This window comes from Mustelus asterias, chromosome 13, assembly GCF_964213995.1.
Source record: "Mustelus asterias chromosome 13, sMusAst1.hap1.1, whole genome shotgun sequence".
In the NCBI taxonomy this organism is placed as follows: Eukaryota; Metazoa; Chordata; class Chondrichthyes; order Carcharhiniformes; family Triakidae; genus Mustelus; species Mustelus asterias.
Genome location: NC_135813.1, coordinates 7,842,098 through 7,864,384, shown reverse-complemented (window position 1 = coordinate 7,864,384; position 22,287 = coordinate 7,842,098). Strand labels below are relative to the sequence as shown.

Genomic DNA, 22,287 nt, shown 5'->3' with positions numbered 1-22,287 from the left:
TCACATGCATTAACATACAGTGAAAAGTATTGTTTCTTGCGCGCTATACAGACAAAGCATACCGTTCATAGAGAAGGAAAGGAGAGAGTGCAGAATGTAGTGTTACAGTCATAGCTAGGGTGTAGAGAAAAGGTCAAATTAATGCAAGGTAGGTCCATTCAAAAGTCTGACAGCAGCAGGGAAGAAGCTGTTCTTGAGTCGGTCTGTACGTGACCTCAGACTTTTGTATCTTTTTCCTGATGGAAGAAGGTGGATGAGAGTATGTCTGGGGTGTGTGGGGTCCTTAATTATGGGAGGCTGGTTTGCCGAGGCAGGGAAGGCGTAGACAGAGTCAATGGATGGGAGGCTGGTTTGCGTGATGGATTGGGCTACATTCATGACACTTTGTAGTTTCTTGCTGTCTTGGGCAGAGCAGGAGCCCATACCAAGCTGTGATACAACCAGAAAGGATGCTTTCTATGGTGCATCTGTAAAAGTTGGTGAGAGTTGTAGCTGACATGCCAAATTTCCTTAGTCTTCTGAGAAAGTCAAGGCGTTGGTGGAGCTTTCTTAACTATAATGTCAGCATGGGGGGACCAGGGAAAAGTAGAAGGAAAGGAGAGGATGCAGAATATAGTGTTACAGTCACAAGTAGGGTGAAGAGAAAGATCAGCTTGATATAGGATAGGTCCATTCAAAAGTCTGATGACAGCAGGGAAGAAGCTGTTCTTGAGTTTAGGGCACCTGATTTGGAAATACACCTTGCAGGGCAACTTATTTTACAAAGGGAGAAAATAGAAACATTTTGTCATGTTTCCAGCACCTTGCCATGGTTACGCCTTGCTGTAGAGTTCCATCAGTCTCTTACAATCCTCCTCCCACCCCCATCCCCACCTCTTGAGATTTGATCGCGCCAATGTTAGGGAGACACGACTGTTCACTGTGACATGTTGCCTTGATGTAGCTGAATGAATTCTAACACTCTTGTGCCTGCGATGTGCCCTCTCTCCCTCAGAACGGCCACAGTTGACGATTGGTGTGAAGGTCTACTTTTACCTGTGGGCCGTGACTTCCTGTGTCAGCACCATTTTCACCATCGGCTGGGACCTGAAGATGGATTGGGGCCTGTTAGACAGGAAGACCAAGGAGCACAAATACCTGAGGGAGGAGACAGTATATCAAAATAAAGTAAGTGCGGGTCCAACTTAAAATCCATTCACAAGTAACCAACTCACAGTTTTTAAAGTTTATTTATTAGTGTCACAAGTAGGCTTACATTAACACTGCAATGAAGTTACTGTGAAAATCCCGTAGTCACCACGCTCCGGCGCCTGTTCAGATACATTGAGGGAGAATTTAGCATGGCCAATCCACCTAACCCGCACATCTTTGGAGTGTGGGAGGAAACCGGAGCACTTGGAGGAAACCCATGCAGACACGGGGAGAACCTGCGAACTCCACACAGTGACCCAAGCTGGGAATTGAACCCGGGTCCCTGGCACTGTGACACAGCAGTGCTAACCACTGTGCCACCGTGCCACCCCATGACAGCTTGCCATACTCAACCCGGAGTTCAACAATGTTAGATTGTGACTATTACTCTTTACTGGGTTTTTAAAAAACTTATTTCCCTCTTATTTCCTCTAAGACAGCAGCTTTCCTGCCATTCTCACCTCACATAGTCCCTTAGAAAGCTGAATGTCACATCTTGTGGAACCCTTTCTCACGCAGCGAGTGGTTGGGGTCTGGAATGCCGCGCCTGGAAGTGTGGTGGAGGCAGGTCCAATCGAGGCATCCAAGAGGGCATTGGATGATTATTTGAGTAGAAAAGGCAGGGGAATGGCACTAAGTCATAATGCTCATTTGGAGAGCCGGTGCAGACATGATGGGCCGAATGGCCTCCTTCTGAGCTGTGACAATTCTGTGATTCCTGTGTATAAATCGTCCATTGTATTTATCTATCACAAATTAAGAATCTCACATAAGGGTACACTTCTGGCCTACAAAAAACTTACTTCCTGTTGTCATACTCTTGACACTACTTGTGTCAACTTCTTTAACCATTAATTTTTCCACCTACATTCGAAAGACGTGCTGGTTAGGTGCATTGGCCATGCTAAATTCTCCCTCAGTGTACCCGAACAGGTGCCAGAGTGCGGCGACTAGGGGATTTTCACAGTAACTTCATTGCAGTGTTAATGTAAGCCTACTTGTGACACGAATAAATAAATCAGTTATGGTGGAAATTGCTTAAGTAATTGCCACACTGTAATTACACCCTCCTGCCAGTTGGGGGGGCACTGGGTCCTCGGTTTTGCCTCTTCCAGTTCCTGAGCTGGCCCTGCTGGGGAAAACCCTCACACTTCAAACAAATCGACCTCTCTGCTTCCCAAATCGCTGCGAGATTTCCGAATTATATTGTAAATAATAGAAAACAAGGCCAGAAGATGTCGCATAAAAATGGGGACAATGTGTTACACTTGTCTTTTAACCCCACTTCACCTGAAGATTCAGCCTTTGACTCCAAATAGCGCGTTGACTGGTACAACCGACAAATGTTCATCCTATCCGGATCTTCGTTGTTCAAGCTCACTTTGTGCTGTGTTTGAGGCCAGGGGAAGCCTTCAATCTATCTAACCTGCACATCTGTGGAGTGTGGGAGGAAACCGGAGCACCCGGAGGAAACCCACACAGACATGGGGAGAATGTGCAGCCCAACATTCTAACTGTAATGGGAATTTCCCCCAGAGAGTGGTTATACCGTGGAACTCGCTTCCACACGGTCGAAATTGAGGCAAATCATGTTTTCAAATAATATTCAAACATGGGATGTATGTACTGGTAAGTGGTACTGATCCACGTCAGATCAGCCATGATCTTATTGAATGGCGGGGCAGGCTCGAGGGGCTAGATGGCCTACTCCTGCTCCTATTTCTTATGTTCTTATGTTCTTATGTACTGCTGGTAAATTAAAAAGTTTATTTATTAGTCACAAGTAGGCTTACATTAACAATTCCCCTAGTCACCACACTCCAGCATCTGATTGGGTCAATGCACCTAACCAGCACGTCTTTCAGACTGTGGGAGGAAACCGGAACATCCGAGGGAACCCACGCAGACACGGGGAGAATGTGCAAACTCCACACACACAGTGACCCAAGCCAGGAATCGAACCTGGGTCTCTGGCGCTGTGAGGCAGCAGTGCTAACCACTGTGGCACCGTGCCACCCTTGTTGACACAGGAAGCGGTGGCGTACTGGTATTGTCACTGGACTAATAATCCAGAGACCCAGGGTAATGCTCTGGGGACCCGGGTTCGAATCTCACCACGGCAGATGGTGGAATTTGAATTCAATAAAAATCTGGAATTAAGAATCTACTGATGACCATAAAACCATTGTCGATTGTTGAAAACACCTATCTGGTTCACTGATGCCCTTTAGGGAAGGAAATCTGCCGTCCTTACCTGGTCTGGCCTACATGTGACTCCAGAGCCACAGCAATGCGGTTGACTCTCAGCTGCTCTCCAAGGGTAACAAGGGGTGGGCAATAAATGCTGGCCAGCCAATGATGCCCATGAATCATGAATGAATAACAAAAAAGTCATTTCCTCATGACGATTGGTTCTGACCTCGGCTCTTGCTATCCTATAGATCTACTATTACTGTGCCATCCTTCAGGATGTGATACTGCGGGTTGCCTGGGCCCTCAATATCTTATTCGTTCAGGATAAGCATTCCGAAGTGGCAGAAATTATCTCCACGACCTTGGCTCCCTTGGAAGTCTTCAGGTGAGTGATGATTGCAAATCAACAGGCAGCAAGGAGCAAGGGCGCTCTCACTCCTGTTTCATTGTTTTCCATTTCCCACTCGGTGAGAATCTGGGAACAGGTCCCGGTTCCGCCGCTCAGGACGGTGGCAAGGTTTAAAAAGTACAGGAGGAGTGAAGAATGGGAAGACAACATCAAACTTTGTGGCTCTTAAAGGGCATGAAGAGAATTTGAAAGAGGGGATGTCTCGGGAAGAGGGTGATAGGACCCTGGTTAGACCCCACTTGGAGTACTGCGCGCAGTTCTGGTCACCTCATTACAGGAAAGATGTTGAAGCCATTGAAAGGGTGCAGAGGAGATTTACAAGGATGTTGCCTGGATTGGGGGGCATGCCTTATGAGGATAGGTTGAGGGAGCTTGGTCTCTTCTCCCTGGAGAGACGAAGGATGAGAGGTGACCTGATAGAGGTTTACAAGATGTTGAGAGGTCTGGATAGGGTAGACTCTCAGAGGCTATTTCCAAGGGCTGAAATGGTTGCTACGAGAGGACACAGGTTTAAGGTGCTGGGGGGTAGGTACAGAGGAGATGTCAGGGGTAAGTTTTTCACTCAGAGGGTGGTGGGTGCATGGAATCGGCTGACGTCGGTGGTGGTGGAGGCAAACTCGTTGGGGTCTTTTAAGAGACTTCTGGATGAGTACATGGGATTTAATGGGATTGAGGGCTATAGATAGGCCTAGAGGTAGGGATATGATCAGCGCAACTTGTGGGCCGAAGGGCCTGTTTGTGCTGTGGCTTTCTATGTTCTATGTTCTATGTTCTATAAGGGAGGAGGTGAGGGGGGGTGAGGAGGATGGGGGGGTGGTGAGGGGGTGTGGGGGGGGGTGGGGGGGTAGAGAGGGAGGGATGAGGGGGAGGGGTATGATGAGGGGGGTGCTGAGGAGGGTGGTGAGGGGGGAATGGTGAGGGGTTAGGAGGATGGAGAGGGAGGGTGAGAGGGAGGGGAGTGGTGGGGGTCGTGAGGGGGGAGAGGGTGTGGTGAGGGAGGGTGAGGGGGTGTGGTGAGGGGTGTGGTGAGGGGAGGTGAGGGGGGTGGTGAGGGGTTTCAAGGTCCTGGGGCAGACTCCGGTCAAATGAGAGTTTGTACACTGAGTCTCTGTTTCGATGTGAAGGTGAGGTGATGAGGGGGCACTGAGGGGGCAGGGGTAATGTTTGGGTTTTGTCAGTCACAGCTCAGTGAGTGACAGCCTCCTCTCTGGCACGAGCGAGGCTCGTAAAATCCCACCTGAGGCCAGCGGAGAATTCCGCTCTGCAAGCCTCGCCCACCCCCCTGATCCTGGGGCGGGAGTGGCGGAAAAATTCCGGCCCCCACGGATTTCTGGGTAAAAGATCGAGGCTGCTGACTCAGTGCAGCACTGAGGGAGCGCTGCACTGTCAGGTGACGCAATGGCCCAACTGCATCCGCCCCTCTGTCCCGACCCAACACAGACTCTCAGCAAAGTGCAGTTACCGGCTGAGCCAGGAGAGGGGCGGTGGTGGTGGTGGGGGGCGGGGGGTGGGGGGGTGGGGCGGGGGCAATACAACAGTTACTGCCGCTGCTCGGAAAATCCAGGCCCAAGTTTCAGCTTTGTGACCTTCGACCTGTGACGTGAGGTCATCGACCTGAAACGTTAGCTCTGATTCTCTCTCCGCAGACGCAGCCAGACCTGCCAAGTATTTCCAACATTTTCCTGTTGTGACAATTGACAAGGGTATCAGCCAGTAGGTTGGAGGCAGGGGAGGACTCACAGCAGAGTCCATTAAAAATATGTATTTGATTTGATTTGATTTATTATTGTCACATGTATTAGTATACAGTGAAAAGTATTGTTTCTTACACGCTATACAGAGAAAGCATACCGTACAAAATGCGAGAGTGCAGAATGTAGTGTTACAGTCATAGCTAGGGTGTAGAGAAAAATCAACTTAATGCAAGGTAAGTCCATTCAAAAGTCTGACAGCAGCCAGGAAGAAGCTGTTCTTGAGTCGGTCGGTACGTGATCTCAGATTTTTGTATCTTTTTCCCGATGGAAGAAGGTGGAAGAGAGAGTACGTCCAGGATGGGTGGGGTCCTTCATTATGCTGGCTGTTTTTCTGAGGCAGCAGGAAGTATAGACAGAGTCAATGGATGGGAGGCTGGTTTGCCTGATGGATTGGGCTACATCCATGACCTTTTGTAGTTCCTTGCAGTATTGGGCAGAGCAGGAGCCATACCAAGCTGTGATACAACCGGAAAGAATGCTTTCTATGGTACATCTGTAAAGTTGGTGAGAGTTGTAGCGGACATGCCAAATATGCCGCAAATTAAAAAGACAAGTCCATGCGAACTACAGCCCATGACCGGAACGGCAGCAAGAATCGGGTGATTTCTCCAGAGAATTTCAGTGAGGTTGTTACAAATCAAAATAAATCCTAGTCATTAACGGTGGTGAATGCTCCTGGTTTGATCGACACTGGAATTATTCAATTATCTCCATTCTGCTGGGAATAGCAGAGCACAATGAGTGACTAATATTGATGTGAAGCCTGAAGTGGCAAGGATGCTGAAGGAGCAATTCTTAAAGTTCAGATAAAGTAGAATGTAGAATAATGTCAAAATAATAGGGTTGTTGTCGTGGGAGACTTTAATTTTCCCCATATTGACTGGAAATCTCTTTGGGCTAAAGGTCCGGATAGTGAGGAATTTGTTAAGTGTGTCCAGGAAGGTTTTTTTGGAACAATATGTAGATAGTCCGATTAGAGAGGGGTCTATACTGGACCTAGTTCGAGGGAATCAGCCCGGCCAGGTCATCAAAGCGGGGGAACAGGTGGCGAACAGTGACCACAATTCCCTAAGTTTTCGAATACTCATGGAAAAGGACAAGTGTTGTTGTAGGGTTAAGGTGCTAAACTGGGGAAAGGCTAACTACAGCCGGATTAGGTCAAAGGGCCTGTTTCTGTGCTGTACTGTTCTTTGTTCTTTCTTTATACACCAAAGTGGCTCATGTGTTCCTGGGGCTTTTTTGCGTGGAGTGCAGTTGTTGATTTTCAGTTTTGTTTCTTCCTCCCCAAACCTCCGCCATAGGCGATTTGTCTGGAACTTCTTTCGAGTGGAGAACGAGCATTTGAACAACTGTGGTCAGTTCCGCGCAGTCAGAGACATCTCCATAGCACCCGCCACCGGGATCAACCAGGCATCCCTGCTGCTGATGATGGACCAGCAAGAAGGGGTCAGGAATCGCGGGAAGGTCAAGAGTGGCAAGCAAAAGACCAACTTCTCCTTCAAGCGGTCGAGGTCAGTCTGTCGCGCCTTTGTCACGACCTGTTATCAAAACAAGAACGAGGGAATGTCAGGGTGGGCGACCCATATGCCCGGTCAAAGGCATGGGTTTTAGAAGTGTCACAAAGGGAGAGAGAGATGGAAAGATTCAGGGAGCATGGCTGCCAATGTGATAGAACATAAAACATAGAACATAGGACATAGGACACAGGACATAGGACACAGGACACAGAACATAGAACACAGGACACAGGACATAGGACACAGGACACAGAACATAGAACACAGGACACAGAACATAGGACACAGAACATAGAACACAGAACATAGAACACAGAACATAGAACACAGAACATAGAACACAGGACATAGAACATAGGACATAGAACATAGGACACAGAACATAGAACAAATAGCACACCAGGATGATAGGGATGATAGGGAGTGGGATAGCTTGATCTTGGTTTCAGATAAAGCTCGGCACAACATCGTGGGCCGAAGGGCCTGTTCTGTGCTGAACTGTTCTATGTAACATAGAACATAAAGCAGTACAGCACAGGAATAGGCCCTTCGGCCAACCATGTTGTGCTGAACATGACACCAAGTTAAACTAAATCCTTCTGCCTGCCCTTGGTCCATAATTCCTCTATTCCTTGCATATTCATGTGCTTATCTAAAAGCCCCTTAAACATCCCTATCGTATCCGCCTCCACCACCCCTGGTAGCGCATTCCAGACACCGACCACTCTCTATGTAAAAAAAACTTGCCCCTCACATCTCCTTTGAACTTTCCCCCTCTCACCTTAAGTGCGTGCCCCCGAGTATTAGACATTTCAACTCTGGGCAAAAAGATTCTGACTGTCAACCCTATCTGTGCCTCTCATAATTTATAGACTTCTATCAGGTCTCCCCTCCCCTCGGTTGGAGCAAATGGGAAGACGATGGCCTAGTGGTATTATCGCTGGACAATTATCCAGAAACTCAGCTAATGTTCTGGGGACCCGGGTTCGAATCCCGTCACGGCAGGTGGTGGAATTCGAATTCAATAAAAGGTATCTGGAATTAAGAATCTACTGATGACCATGAAACCATTGTCAGAGAAACCCATCTGGTTCAGTAATGTCCTTTAGGGACTGAAATCTGCTGTCCTTACCCGGTCTGGCCTACATGTGACTCCAGAGCCACAGCAATGTGGTTGACTCTCAACTGCCCTCAGGGAACAAGAGATGGACACTAAATGCTGGCCAGCATTTCCCACGAATGAATAAAAAAAAGTAAAGTAAAATCGAGGATACACAAGGTGCAAGAATTTGAGGAGTGTGGATACCTGTGGGAGAGAGATTCCAACCAGGCACTGCTTTGTAAGCCAATAGGATAAAGTTTAAAATTTATCTATTAGTGTCACAAGTAGGCTTACATTAACACTGCAATGACGTTACTGTGAAAATCCCCTAGTCGCCACACTCTGGCACCTGTTCGGGTACACTGAGGGAGAATTTAGCACGGCCAATGCGCCTAACCAGCACGTCTGACAGACTGTGAGAGGAAACCGGAGCACCCGGAGGGGAGAACGTGCAGACTCCTCACAGACAGTGACCCAAGCTGGGTGTGAGGCAGCAGTGCTAACCGCTGTGCCACCGTGCTGCCCCACCCCACCTTCTGGGAATCCCTGGGTGTGGAAAAAAATAGGATTATGGTCAGCTGCAATTTTCTGTAGCCACCCCCCACACCCCACACGCCTCTCGACACACATGTCTAAGTTCACCAATGAAGGGAATGGCCACATCAGCAAGCTGGAATCTTATCCTAGTGGAACTCAGCGGCTTTATGAGCAGAGGGGCGGTAAATGAAGTTTAGGCGTGACTGATTCAAAGGGAAAATGTTACCGAGCGGCCGGTTTTCCAGCTGGTTCTTGCCATTAGTGAGCAGCAGGTGGCAGTGCTGCTCTTCAGCTATTGCCCATCGAGGGCCGAAAATTGCTAAATGCTGCCACTCAGTGACAAACATCTGGTACTGCACCTCAGCCCTCAATTTGCATTTTGCATCTTCCACTGAAAATTGGAATCAAATAAAAAAACTGAGGCAAATTAAATTGAAGTTTATTTATTAATGTCACAAGTACTGTAATGAAGTTTCTGTGAAAATCCCCTACTCGCCACACTCCGGCACCTGTTCGGGTACACTGAGGGAGAATTGAGCATGGCCAATGCACCTATAAGAAGTCTCACAACACCAGGTTAAAGTCCAACAGGTTTATTTGGTAGCAAATTTTTTGAGCAAATTATTTTGCTACCAAATAAACCTGTTGGACTTTAACCTGGTGTTGTGAAACTTCTTACTGTGTTTACCCCAGTCCAACGCCGGCATCTCCACATCAATGCACCTATAACCAGCACGTCTTTCGGACTGTGGGAGGAAATCGGAGCACCTGGAGGAAGCCCACGCAGACACGGGGAGAATGTACAGATTCCACACAGACAGTGACGCAAGCCCTGAATCAAACCTGGGTCCCTGGCGCTGTGAGGCAGCAGTGCTAACCACTGTGCCACCTTGTTCCACCATTAATTGGTTCCCCTCCAAGTCACTCACCATTCTGACTTGGAAATATATCGCCATTCCTTCACTGTCACTGGGCCAAAATCCTGGAACTCCTTCCCTAACAGCACAGTTTTTCTTTATTCATTCGTGGGACATGGGCGTCGCAGGCTGGGCCAGCATTTATTGCCCATCCATAGTTGCCCGAGGGCCGTTGAGAGTCAACCACATTGCTGTGGCTCTGGAGTCACATGTAGGCCAGACTGGGTAAGGACGGCAGATTTCCTTCCCTAAAGGACATTAGCGAACCAGTTGGGTTTTTGCGACAATCAACAATGGTTTCATGGTCATCAGTAGATTCTTAATTCCTTTAATTTTATTGAATTCAAATTCCACCACCTGCCTTGGCGGGATTCGAACCCGGGTCCCCAGAGCATTAGCTGAGTTTCTGGATTAGTAGTCTAGTGATAATGCCACCAGGCCATCGCCTCCCCACATGCCTACACCACATGGACTGCAGCGGATCGTGAAGGCGACTCGCTCACCACCTTCTCAAGGAGCATTTAGGGGTGGTCAATAAATGACCACCTTGCCAGCGTCGCTCATATCCCTCGAGAGAATAAATATAAACAGCGACTCCTTGTTTGTTTTTCAGAGCCAAGAATCTGGAAACGAAAGTGCACATTGAAGAGACGGAGGGTGATGCTACAAAGAGTTGAACTCAGGTTCCTCTGAACAGCCGAGGGAAGGAGATGGGGTGTCGCTGTTTCACACACTCCCCACGGCTCAACCGGCCAAAGTGAAAACTTTTCAATGACGTCAAGACTCTGAAGCCACTGACTTCAGAACATTCTCACACTTTGGTAAAACAAAGTACTTCTTAAAAAAATGATAATGCTTTTCAAATGTTCCTGCGTTTGTACAAGGTTTTCTTGCTGTTTGTCTCCTTGGTCCCAGTGTCTGTTCCCAGACACTGACAGTAAGAGGCTAGCTCTAGTACCAGGCGACCAACTCCACTTCACCTCTGATTGTGATTTTCTCTGGAATGAGTACCTGGCCATTCACACACCACATCCACCCCCACCCCCCCGCCCCCCTATCCTCACCTCCCCACCCTCCCCCTTTCCGCTGCCCAACCTCCCTGCCCGCACCTCATCCCTTCACCCGTCCCCCTCCTCACCCCACTCCCCCTGCCCCCTCCTCAGTCACCTGGCCTGCCCCCACCTCTCCATTAACTACACAAAACATGAGCAAGTAATGGAGCTGCATCTAATCTGATAAAAACTCAAAAGAAACAGCCAGAGGGATGGCCATGGTAGAGATAATACACCCACACACACACACACCCACACACTCACACCCACCCACACACGCGCACTCATACACATACATACAAACACAGTCGCACATGCACACTCACACGCAAAGTCACACACAGTCACACATGCACACACGCACGCACACACACTCGCTCACACACACACCCACACAGTCTCACACACACACACACAGTCACACTGGCATGCGCACACAGCCACACACACAATCTCACACACACAGTCACTCACACGTCCACACAGTCATTCACACACATGCACACACAGTCACTCATTCGCATGCACACAGTCATTCGTTTGCACACACTCACACACATGTGCACACACACATGCACACTGTCACACTCGCGTGTGCGCACACACAGTCAGTAACACACACGCACGCACAGTCACACATGCACACTTGTGCACACATTCACTCACGCACACACAGTCACTCAGTCACCCACACACTCATGTGCATGCACACACACACACTCACAAAAACACAGACCCACACGCACATGCACACACACACACAGTCACTCAGTCGCACACATACTGTAATAGGCAGGTGGACAATATAGAGACAGAGTCAGATTGCTACAGAGAATATTAGAGACAGAGATTTTGACACATACACAGACAGACCGGCAGACATTACTAGAGATGTGCAGTTCAGAAGAAGCTGTGGAGTGCTAGCCGGCTGGGTAGACAGACACTCCTAGAGAAATCATGAATAGAGTAGACAGGACAGAAAATAAGAGAATCTGAATCCAATTAGGAGGAAGATAAATGTTTGGAATATTTCTGAAATGATATTGGGTGTTTGAATGAAGCGGTTCTACTCCAGACTGAAGTCTCAAACTGAAAAAAGCGGTTCAAATCCCAGATTGGCTTTATTTAATATTGGAAAGACTGAGCTTATCAACTTGACCTCGGTCTCATTTTACAAGTTCAATGGCTTGGCTGCAAGGTCAAGCAAGGGGAGTTTGCTGGCAAGCTACTGCCCAGTAGTGTTAGCTGTGTGTGTGCGCGCGTGCGTGTGTGTGCGTGTGTGTGCGTGTGGGGGGCGGGAAAGCAGCTCAAAGTGGCTCCTCACTATGTCTGCATTGCGTAGGTAGGTTTACGTCAAGGCTGTGCTTTTCTGTAGAGTCGGGTGTATTAATATCTCCGTTACGGGCGGCTTGGATGAGCTGGATCAACTCGCCGCCATCTTGGTGAACTACCCTTCCTGTGGAGCGTGAGGAAGGGATCAGGAATCGAGTGCCGCCCTCGAGGCCACGGGGATAGAAGGCGTGAGGTTACATCCACATCCTGGTGGCGCCCAACCTTGACCTTGAGGGCAACAGGTCAACGAAACATCGTGTGGGCTTCAGAGGCGGGAAACACGAGGAGCTAGAATCATATGTAAATAATTTTGGGTGTATATAATCAAAATATTTTTCAGGTTTAACCTTGTACATAGACTTCCAGTGAAAATGACGTTTTGTAATAGAGGAAACAAGTTCTATGTAGTTCCTGTATTTTTTCCATCCTCCTGTGTATATAAAGTACTTTTCTGCGTTGGTTTTTCTTGTGCTTGCTTCGAATATTATTAAATTTCTTAGAAATAAACCTCTTGGGTGTCCGGCAGCGATTATTCTGTATAGGACTTTCACAGGCTCAGGGCGACACGGTGGCACAGTGCTTAGCGCTGCTGCCTCACAGCGCCAGGGACCCAGGTTCGATTCCCGGTTTGGGTCACTGTCTGTGTGGAGTCTGCACGTTCTCCCCATATCTGCGTGGGTTTTCTCCGGGTGTCCCGGTTTCCTCCCACAGTCCGAAAGACATGCTGGTTAGGTGCACTGGCCGTGTTCAGTTCTCCCTCAGTGTAACCCGAATAGACGCTAGAGTGTGGCGACTAGCGGATTTTCACACTAACTTCATTGCAGTGTTAATGTAAGCCTACTTGTGACTAATAAATAAACTTTACCTCGTGATACGGTGCCAGATTTCACTGTTAGCCAGAATATTCCTCGCCCTTCTCAGCTAACAGATAGTCAACGTCTTTCCCCAAAGGTAGGGGAGTTTAAAACTAGAGGGCATAGGTTAAAGGTGAGAGGGGAGAGATACAAAAGGGTCCAGAGGGGCAATCTTTTCACTCAGATGGTGAGTGTCTGGAACGAGCTGCCAGAGGCTGTATCACAATTTTGTCTTTTAAAAAGCAGTTAGACATGGATAATTTTGGTATAGATGGATATGGGCCAAATGCGGGCAATTGGGACTAGCTTCATGGTAAAAACTGGGCAGCATGGACAAGTTGGGCGGAAGGGGCTGTTTCCATGCTGTAAACTTCAATAACTCGAACAGCTCACAGGTACTTGTCGCAATAACTTGCTGGAACATGTGGGCCAACGCAAGATGGCCAGAGCAACAGGCCACCTGAGACCTCAGTGTAAGACGGGAATGACTGTCTAAACCTTAACCAAGGAGGGGTAACATAGAAACTAGAAGCAGGAGTAGGCCATTCGGCCCTTCAAGCCTGCTCTGCCATTCATTTTGGTCATGGCTGATCATCGAATTCAATATCCTGATCACCCCTTCCCCTCATATCCCTTGAACCCTTTAGCCCCAAGAGCTATATCTAATTTCTTCTTGAAATCAGTCAACGTTTTGACCTCAGCTATCTTCTGTGGTAGTGAATTCCACACATTCACCACCCTCTGAGTGAAGAAATTTCTCCTCACTCAGTCCTAAAAGTCCCTTATCCTCAAACTATAAGTTTCTATGACATCCCCTCTCACTCTCCTAAACTCCAGTGAATATAATCCTAACCGACTTAGTCTCTCCTCATATGACATGATGTGGAGATGCTGGCATTGGACTGGGGTGGGCACAGTAAGAAGTCTCACAACACCAGGTTAAAGTCCAACAGGTTTATTTGGTAGCAAATACCATAAGCTTTCGGAGCTTGCTGCTCCTTCGTCAGATGGAGTGGTCTCTGTTCTCCAACAGTGCACAGACACAGAAATCAAGTTACAGAATACTAATTAGAATGCAAATCTCTACAGCCAGCCAGGTCTTAAAAGGTACAGATAATGTGGTTGGTTGGAGGGAACATTAAACACAGGTTAAAGAGATGTGTATTGTCTCCAGACAGAACAGCTGGTGAGATTACGCAAGACCGGGGCAAGCTGTGGGGGTCACTGATAATGTGACATAAATCCAACATCCCAGTTTAGGCCGTCCTCATGTGTGCGGAACTTGGCTATCAGTTTCTGCTCAGCGACTCTGCGCTGTCATGTGTCGTGAAGGCCGCCTTGGAGAACGCTTACCTGAAGATCCAAGGCTGAATGCCCGTGACTGCTGAAGTGCTCCCCCACAGGAAGAGAGCAGTCTTGCCTGGTGATTGTCGAGCGGTGTTCATTCATCCGTTGTCGTAGCGTCTGCATGGTTTCCCCAATGTACCATGCCTCGGGACATCCTTTCCTGCAGCGTATCAGGTAGACATTAACCTGGATCATTAACCCAGAAGCTTAAGAATTTGAAACTTCAAACACCAGCTTTCTAATCTCACACGCACACACACACTGCAGGAACTGCCATATATTACACTGGTTACTGGTTTAAGGTCTTAGCTGTGGTGCGGTTGGTCAAACCTCATCTCATTGTAAGGTTGGGGGTTCCAGTCTCCATAATCATAGAAACATAGAAACAAGAAGCCAATCGGCCCTTCGAGCCTGCTCCGCCATTCATTTTGATCATGGCTGATCATCAAATTCAATATCCTGATCCCCTCTTCCCTCCGTATCCCTTGATCCCTTTAGCCCCAAGAGTTATAAATAATTTCTTCTTGAAATCAGACGATTGTGACTTTTAAGGGGCGTCTTGACAAATACATGAATAGGATGGGAATAGAGGGATATGGTCCCCGGAAGGGTAGGGGGTTTTAGTTCAGTTGGGCAGCATGGTCGGTGCAGGCTTGGAGGGCTGAAGGGCCTGTTCCTGTGCTGTAATTTACTTTGTTCTTTGTTTTGGCCTCAACTACATTCTGTGGTAGTGAATTCCACTCATTCATCACCCTCTGGGTGAAGAAACTTCTCCTCACCTCAGTTCTAAAAGGTTTTCCCCTTATTCTCAATCTATTACCCCTAGTTCTGGACTCCCCCACCATCGGGAACATTCTTTCTGAATCTACCCTGTCTAACCCTGTTAGAATTTTATAAGTTTCTATGAGATCCCCTCTCACTCTTCTAAACTCCAGTGAATATAATCCTAACCGATTTAGTCTCTCCTCACATGACAGACCTGCCATCCCAGGAATCAACCTGGCAAACCTTCGCTGTACTCCCTCTATAGCAAGGACATCCTTCCTCAGATAAGTAGACCAAAACAATACTCCAGATGTGGCCTCACCAACACCCTGTACAATTGCAACAAAACATCCCTTCCCTATACTCAAATCCTCTCACTATGGAGGCCAACATACTATTTGCCTTCATTACTGCCTGCTGTACCTGCACGCTTACTTTCAGCGACTGATGCACGAGGACTCCATGGTCTCGCTGAGTATCCACCTCTCCCAATTTATTTTTTAATCTGTCTTCCTATTATTGCTACCAAAGTGCATAACCTCACATTTATCCACATTATGCTGCATCTGCCATGTAGATGCCCACACACTCAGCCTGCCCAAATCACGCTGAAGCATCTCTGCATCCTCCTCACAGCTCACCCTCCCATCCAACTTTGTAACATCTGCATCATGGGCACAAATTCGAGGCTGCAATTCAGTGCTGCGCTGAGCAGGTGCTGCACTGTCAGCGATGCTGTCTCCCAGACAGAGGGTGGGATTTTTCAGCCGTGCTCGCCCCGAAACTTTAAAATCCCGCCCGAGGTCAATGGACCTTTCCATGCCCCCCCCCCCCCCCCCCTCCCCCCCCCCCCCCCCCCCCCCCCACCCCCCTCCACCTGCTATGATTCCCGTGGTGGGCAGAATGGGAAAATCCGCCCCAAGATGTTAAATTGAGGCACCTTTTGCCCTCTGAAGGGGAGCAGAGAGGTTAATCCTGGTGTCCCAGTCAATATTTATCCCTCATTCAATAGATGCAGAATGATTGCGGGGGCGGGGAGGGGAATGTGGGGACCACGGTCTAGAGTCAGGCGACACAGTCTCAGAATAAAGGGGTCGGCCATTTAAGAGTGAGATGAGGAGGAATCTCTTCGCTCAGAGGGTGGTGAATCTTCGGAATTCTCTACCCCGGAGGCTCAGTCACTGAATTGTTCGAAGCAAAGGTCAATAGATTTCCAGCTGCTGATGACACCAAGGGATACAGGGAAAGTGCGGGTGCTGAGGGAGAAGATTAGCCATGATCTGGTTAAATAGCAGAGCCGCTGCAGCTTGGGGCTGCTATGGGCCAAGTTTGACACAAGGACATGGTACCCATGTTAATCCCAAAGGCCATGGTTGACACAAGGTGGGCCAGTGTGTGAGGGAGGGGCCACAATGTCAGAGTCACGCAGCAGTGCAGAAGCAGCTGAAGGAAAACCACTGCCCACATTTCAGTCGGTGCTGAGGCGAGAGAAGGGGGGGGTGGAATTAGACCAACTGCTTCCCGGAGAGAGAGGAAAACAATTCAGGAAAATACTGGGGGCGGGCATGAAATACTGGTGTTCACAGTAACAGAACATCTCCAGCAGCGTGTGCTAACGCTGTCAGGAAAAGCCAGCACCTTGTTGCAAAGCAGCACGGATAAAAATATCTGTTGCTGGCACTGAGAGCTGGTGAGAATCCCACAGCATAGGAACACGATAATTAACTGTACAGTAAATGACTGCATCACCTCTTTCTGTCATTTACCAAGCTGCATGTGGCCATTCACCTGATCCACCGTCACCCGGGAGCCTGCACCGAACGGCAAGACTTCCAGCCACTCAGAGAGACCCTTTAGACCCACTTGGGCAGCCCTCATCTCCGAGGCAGAGGGGCTGGGTACTGGTTCCCTCATCTAGGTTGGCACTCATGGCGAGGGAATGGCTGAGTATCTGAGTAACTCATCTCCTGACTCTCCAGGGCCCGTCCACCATCTACAAGGCACAAGTCAGGAGTGTGATGGAATACTCCCCACTTGCCTGGATGGGTGCAGCTCCAACAACACTCAAGAAGCTCGACACCATCCAGGGCAAAGCAGCCCCGTTTGATTGGCACCACATTCACTCCCTCCTCCACTGATGCTCAGTAGCAGCAGTGTGTACTATCTACTAGATGCACTGCAGAAATTCACCAAAGATCCTTAGATAGCACCTTCCAAACCCACGACCACTTCCATTTAGAAGGACAAGGCAGCAGACACATGGGAACACCACCCACCTGCACGATCCCCTCCAAGCCACTCACTGCTCTGACTTGGAAATATATCGGCCGTTCCTTCGCAGTCGCTGGGTCTAAATCTTGGAATTCCCTCCCTCTCGGCATTGTGGGTCAACCTACAGAACAGGGACTGCAGCGTTTCAAGAAGGTGATGGTGATCTGCCTTCTTGAAGGCAGCTCACCACCACCTTCTCAAGGGCAACTAGGGATGGGCAATAAATGCTGGCCAACCAGCGACACCCATGTCCCAGGAATGAATAAAAAACACAATTAAACCCTGTCTGCTCTCTCTCTAGTGGCTGCAACAGATTCCATGGTCATTATCTTGAGGGAAAACTGGCGGAGATATCCCTGGAGTCCTGGCCAATGGATATTCCTCAACCGACATCCCTTGTACAAATTATTGCTCATCATCACATTGTTTGTGGGAGCATTCTGTGCACAATTTGGCTGCTACGTTTTCCACATTACAATAGTGACTACACTTTCAAAGTATTTCATTGACCGTAGGGTACCATGGGATATCCTGAAGATGTCAAAAGCACCTTATGAATGTCGTTGTTTTTACCCCATTGGAACTGTTCAATGTGGCTGTGAATCACACACAACAAAGAACAACAAGAACAAAGAACAATACAGCACAGGAACAGGCCCTTCGGCCCTCCAAGCCCGCGCCGCTCCCCGGTCCAGGATTGAATCCTGAATCCAGGATCCCCGCCCAATTTTCCAGCCTATCTACATACCAATATCCTATCCACCGAGCTGTCCCTCACAGCTACGATGCTTTGTTCATCACAACCTATTAACTCACCCCCACCCCCCCATTCCCGACCATGTGATCTCCAGGGAGAGGCGAAAACCCAGAGTGAAAAACCCCAGGGCCAATATGGGGGAAAAAAATCTGGGAAATTCCTCTCCGACCCCCTGTGGCGATCGAAACGAGTCCAGGAGATCACAATGGCCCCGATCGGAAAATGCTTCCCAACCCTAGTCATTTCCACTTCCACGAACACCATATGAATTCCCTGCCCCCGAGACAGGTTCCCAACTATCCGCAGTATTCAACTTCGAGGTTTGCAGAGTTGATTGGAATTTAAACTGGGTCAGGATCGATGCTGCGCTCTCCTCAGGTTAAAGGAGGGGGTGAGAGAGAGAAATATCAACCCAGGAGCCCGCCTCACCTCAAACCTTTTATGCTGTCGCTTCAGTCAGAAAGAGACGGTGGCACACTCTGGTGCCAAGTATTGGCAAAATGTCCTCCAACCGTAACCATGTTCCCTCTCCTCCTCCTCCCCCCCCCCCCCTCCACACTCCCCCCTCTCCCTCCTCCTCCCCCTCTCCTCCCCTCCCGTCCCTTACACACTCCCCCTCCACATCCACACTCCCCCCCCCCATTGAGAACGAGTCAAGTTTGCTGTTGAATATACAAGTAGAGATGCACGGATCCATATACAAACATAAATACACATAATATACACAAACTACCAAAAAGATCAGGACTCATTCTGCAAAGCATATCCATCTCAATTGCATTGGGCAACATATTTGCTCCATGTGCTGACTAGAAGATTCGCTCAAGAAGGATTATCAATTTCTGAGCATTTGTAACATTGTTTTAAAGTTTCATTTTTTCGATTACAAAAGCCATACTGGAAAATAAATAAGACTGCCCTCGGAATTGTAGGATTCCAGCGTTCATAGAAATCATAGAAACCCTACAGTGCAGAAGGAGGCCATTCGGCCCGTCGAGTCTGCACCGACCACAATCCCACCCAGGCCCTACCCCCACATATTTACCCGCTAATCCCTCTAATCTACACATCTCAGGACACTAAGGGGCAATTTTTAACCTGGCCAATCAACCTAACCCGCACATCTTTGGACTGTGGGAGGAAACCGGAGCACCCGGAGGAAACCCACGCAGACACGAGGAGAATGTGCAAACTCCACACAGGCAGTGACCCGAGCCGGGAATTGAACCCGGGACCCTGGAGCTGTGAAGCAGCAGTGCTAACCACTGTGCTACCGTGCCGCCCAGCGTTGTTCAGGATTATTACCCGTCACACCAGAAACACCATTCAACCGTCCCCTACAACCGATCGCTCTTCAAAACGTGGAGCCAGAACTAGGAAAGTATCAAATCCCTCCAAGGCTTCGACAAAAAACCCCCTGAAAGTAGCTTCCTCCTGTGCAAAGTCCATTTCATAAGCCTGGTCACCACCATCCAGAATCTCACCCACGTCCCATTCTCTACATGTGGGCTGCCGCAGCAGATGTTGGCACGTTTATGCGACATGGAGGAAGAAGAGTTGGTAAGATCACAGCAGAGTCTGATTTGTCTTCCTCTTAACCTTCACAAGAGTATTTTCCAGCATTGGTGACTGGTAGGTAACCCAGGAGCTGAACCTATGGCCAACGTTTTCCATCATCCAGTGGACAATTGTTGCCCCCATCCCCACCCCATCCAACAGGAAAACCATCACCTGCAAGTTCCCCTCCAAGCCACTCACCATCCTGACTGGAAATATATCGGCCCTTCCTTCGCAGTCGCTGGGTCAAAATCCTACAATTCCCTCCCTATCTTGTGGGTCAACCCACTGCAGCGATTCAAGAAGGCAGCTCACCACCGCCTTCTCAAGGGCAACTAGGGATGGGCAATAAATGCTGGCCAGTCAGCGATGCCCATGTCCCATGAATGAATAATAATAAAAAAACTGCCACCCGAATTGGTAAAGTAGTTAGACGAAGACCGGTTTAGTCTTGTACTCAACATAGTTACCAAGAGCCTTCAAATCAATCAGATGGGCGTAAAGATGGCTTTAAAAATTATTCTCATAAAGAGCATACAGTATTTATTACTGGCCATGGACATTTTGTGGCCAAGATGCTCAACTTTTGATTTATTGGCACGATGCATCTTTCAAAATACCAGCCCTGTGTATACCTTTCCCTCAGTCTCTAAAGAGAGTGATCCATAATACAACAACGACAAAATGTCATGAATGGAGCCCAGTCCATCATGCAAACCAACCTCCCATCCATTGACTCTGTCTATATTTCCTGCTGCCTCGGAAAAGCAGCCAGCATAATTAAGGACCCCACGCACCCCGGACATTCTCTCTTCTGTTGGGAAAAAGGTACAAAAGTCTGAAATCAGGTACCAACCGACTCAAGAACAGCTTCTTCCCTGCTGCGGCCAGACTTTTGAATGGACCTACCTCGCATTAAGTTGATCTTTCTCTGCACCCTAGCTATGACTGTAACACTACATTCTGCACTCTCTCATTTCCTTCTCTATGAACGGTATGCTTTGTCTGTATAGCATGCAAGAAACAATACTTTTCACTGTATACTAATACATGTGACAATAATAAATCAAATCAAATTCAAATCAAATATCTATTGGGTTTTAACGCTGATTGAAATGCCTGAGCAATGTGACTGCGTGTTTATCCGGAGAGTAGAGTGCAAAAATCTGGGTGCGGGACTGAGGGTGTGTTGCACTGCCACAGGTGCCACTTTCAGATGACATGTTAAAACGAAGACCACCTGTCCTCTCTGATAGATGCCAAAGACCCCGTGGAACTATTTTAAGGAGGAGCAGATGTTCATGGCCAATATTTATCCTTCAATCAACATCACAGAAACACACTATCTGGTCATCGCATTGCTGCTTGTGGGATCTTGCTGTGCACAGATTGGCTGCTACGTATCGGACATAGATGGGCAGCAGTGTGGCAGTGGGCGGCGCGGTGGCACAGTGGTTAGCACTGGTGCCTCACAGCGCCAGACACCCGGGTTCAATTCTGGCATTGGGTGACTGTCTGATTGGAGTTTGCACATTCTCCCCGTGTCTGATGGATCCCTCCCACAGTCCAAAGATGGGTAGGTTAGGTGTACCAGCCATGCTAAATTCCCCTTAGTGTCCCAAGATGTGCAGGTAAAGGGGATTAGCAGGGCAAATATGTGGGGTTATGGGAATAGGGCCTGGGTAGAGAGTCAGTGCAGACTCATTAGGCCGAATAGCCTGTCTTGGCATTCTGGGAATTCTATAACGTTCAGAAGTGCTTCATTGGCTGTAAAGTGCTTTGGGATGCAGTTGTGAAAAGTGCTATATAAATGCAAATCTTTCTTTCTCTTTACATCTTTTCCTTGGTTTGAAGGCAGCAGCCACATGTGCTGTGGTACCAATGGGCTTCCACATGTGTTTTCTGCATTGGCACGCATGACCCTTACCGCCAGGCTTGGTGTTCGAGATTGTGCAACAAATGGCAGCAGGGGGCTCACTTGTAGAAAGGACAAAACCTCAACCAATCTTGACTACACCAATGCACTCGCTTCCCACCAAGGATGGAGAGTATCATTCATTCATTCGTGGGATGTGGGCACCACCCCCAAGGTCAGCAATCCTCCCATCCCTAATTGCTCCCCATTACATTCAAGATGGAGGCTTGCTCAGCCATTTTAGCGGGTAGTTAAGAGATAGCTGGTGGTCTGGAGACACATGGAAGTCCAATCAGGTAACTACCTTCCCTGAAGAACCTTAGTGAAGGGAGATGGGTTTTTATGGTCACCATTACTGATGCAACATTTTGTTCTGCATCTATTTTAAATTCCTCAGTTGCTGAGGTGGGATTCGAATTAATGTCTCCAGATCATTAATCTAGGCCACTGGATCAGTAGGCCCAGACAGTAATATACGTTAGTGCAACTCCCATTCTATCAGACCCTGAACTACCTTGCCAGAACAATGAAGAAGACTACAAATTGAATGAGGGACTGACCTTGTCTATATATTTCTCTGCCCTGTCACGTTATACATGTCCTGACTCACTGGGCACAACTGACACCATTTCAGCTCCATATTTTGGAGTAAATCAGAGAATCCCTACAGTGCAGGGGAAGGCCATTCAGCCCATCGAGCCTGCACCGACAACAATCCCACCCAGTCCCTATCCCCGTAACCCCACATATTTACCCGACTAATCCCCCTGACACTGAGGGACAATTTAGCATGTCCAATCAACCTAACCCGCACATC

General features: G+C 48.4%; 1 protein-coding gene across 1 annotated transcript in view; it reads left to right on the top strand.

Annotated features, from left to right (window-relative positions):
- The window catches only part of LOC144503045 (xenotropic and polytropic retrovirus receptor 1 homolog), a 90,741-nt gene extending 80,444 nt beyond the window's left edge, over nucleotides 1–10,297 (top strand). Inside the window, exons 12-15 of the mRNA XM_078227547.1 lie at nucleotides 995–1,167; nucleotides 3,633–3,769; nucleotides 6,849–7,058; nucleotides 10,234–10,297. Coding sequence (XP_078083673.1) covers nucleotides 995–1,167; nucleotides 3,633–3,769; nucleotides 6,849–7,058; nucleotides 10,234–10,297 — 584 coding nt within the window. The remainder of the gene's footprint in view (nucleotides 1–994; nucleotides 1,168–3,632; nucleotides 3,770–6,848; nucleotides 7,059–10,233) is intronic.
- Nucleotides 10,298–22,287: the final 11,990 nt, after the last annotated feature.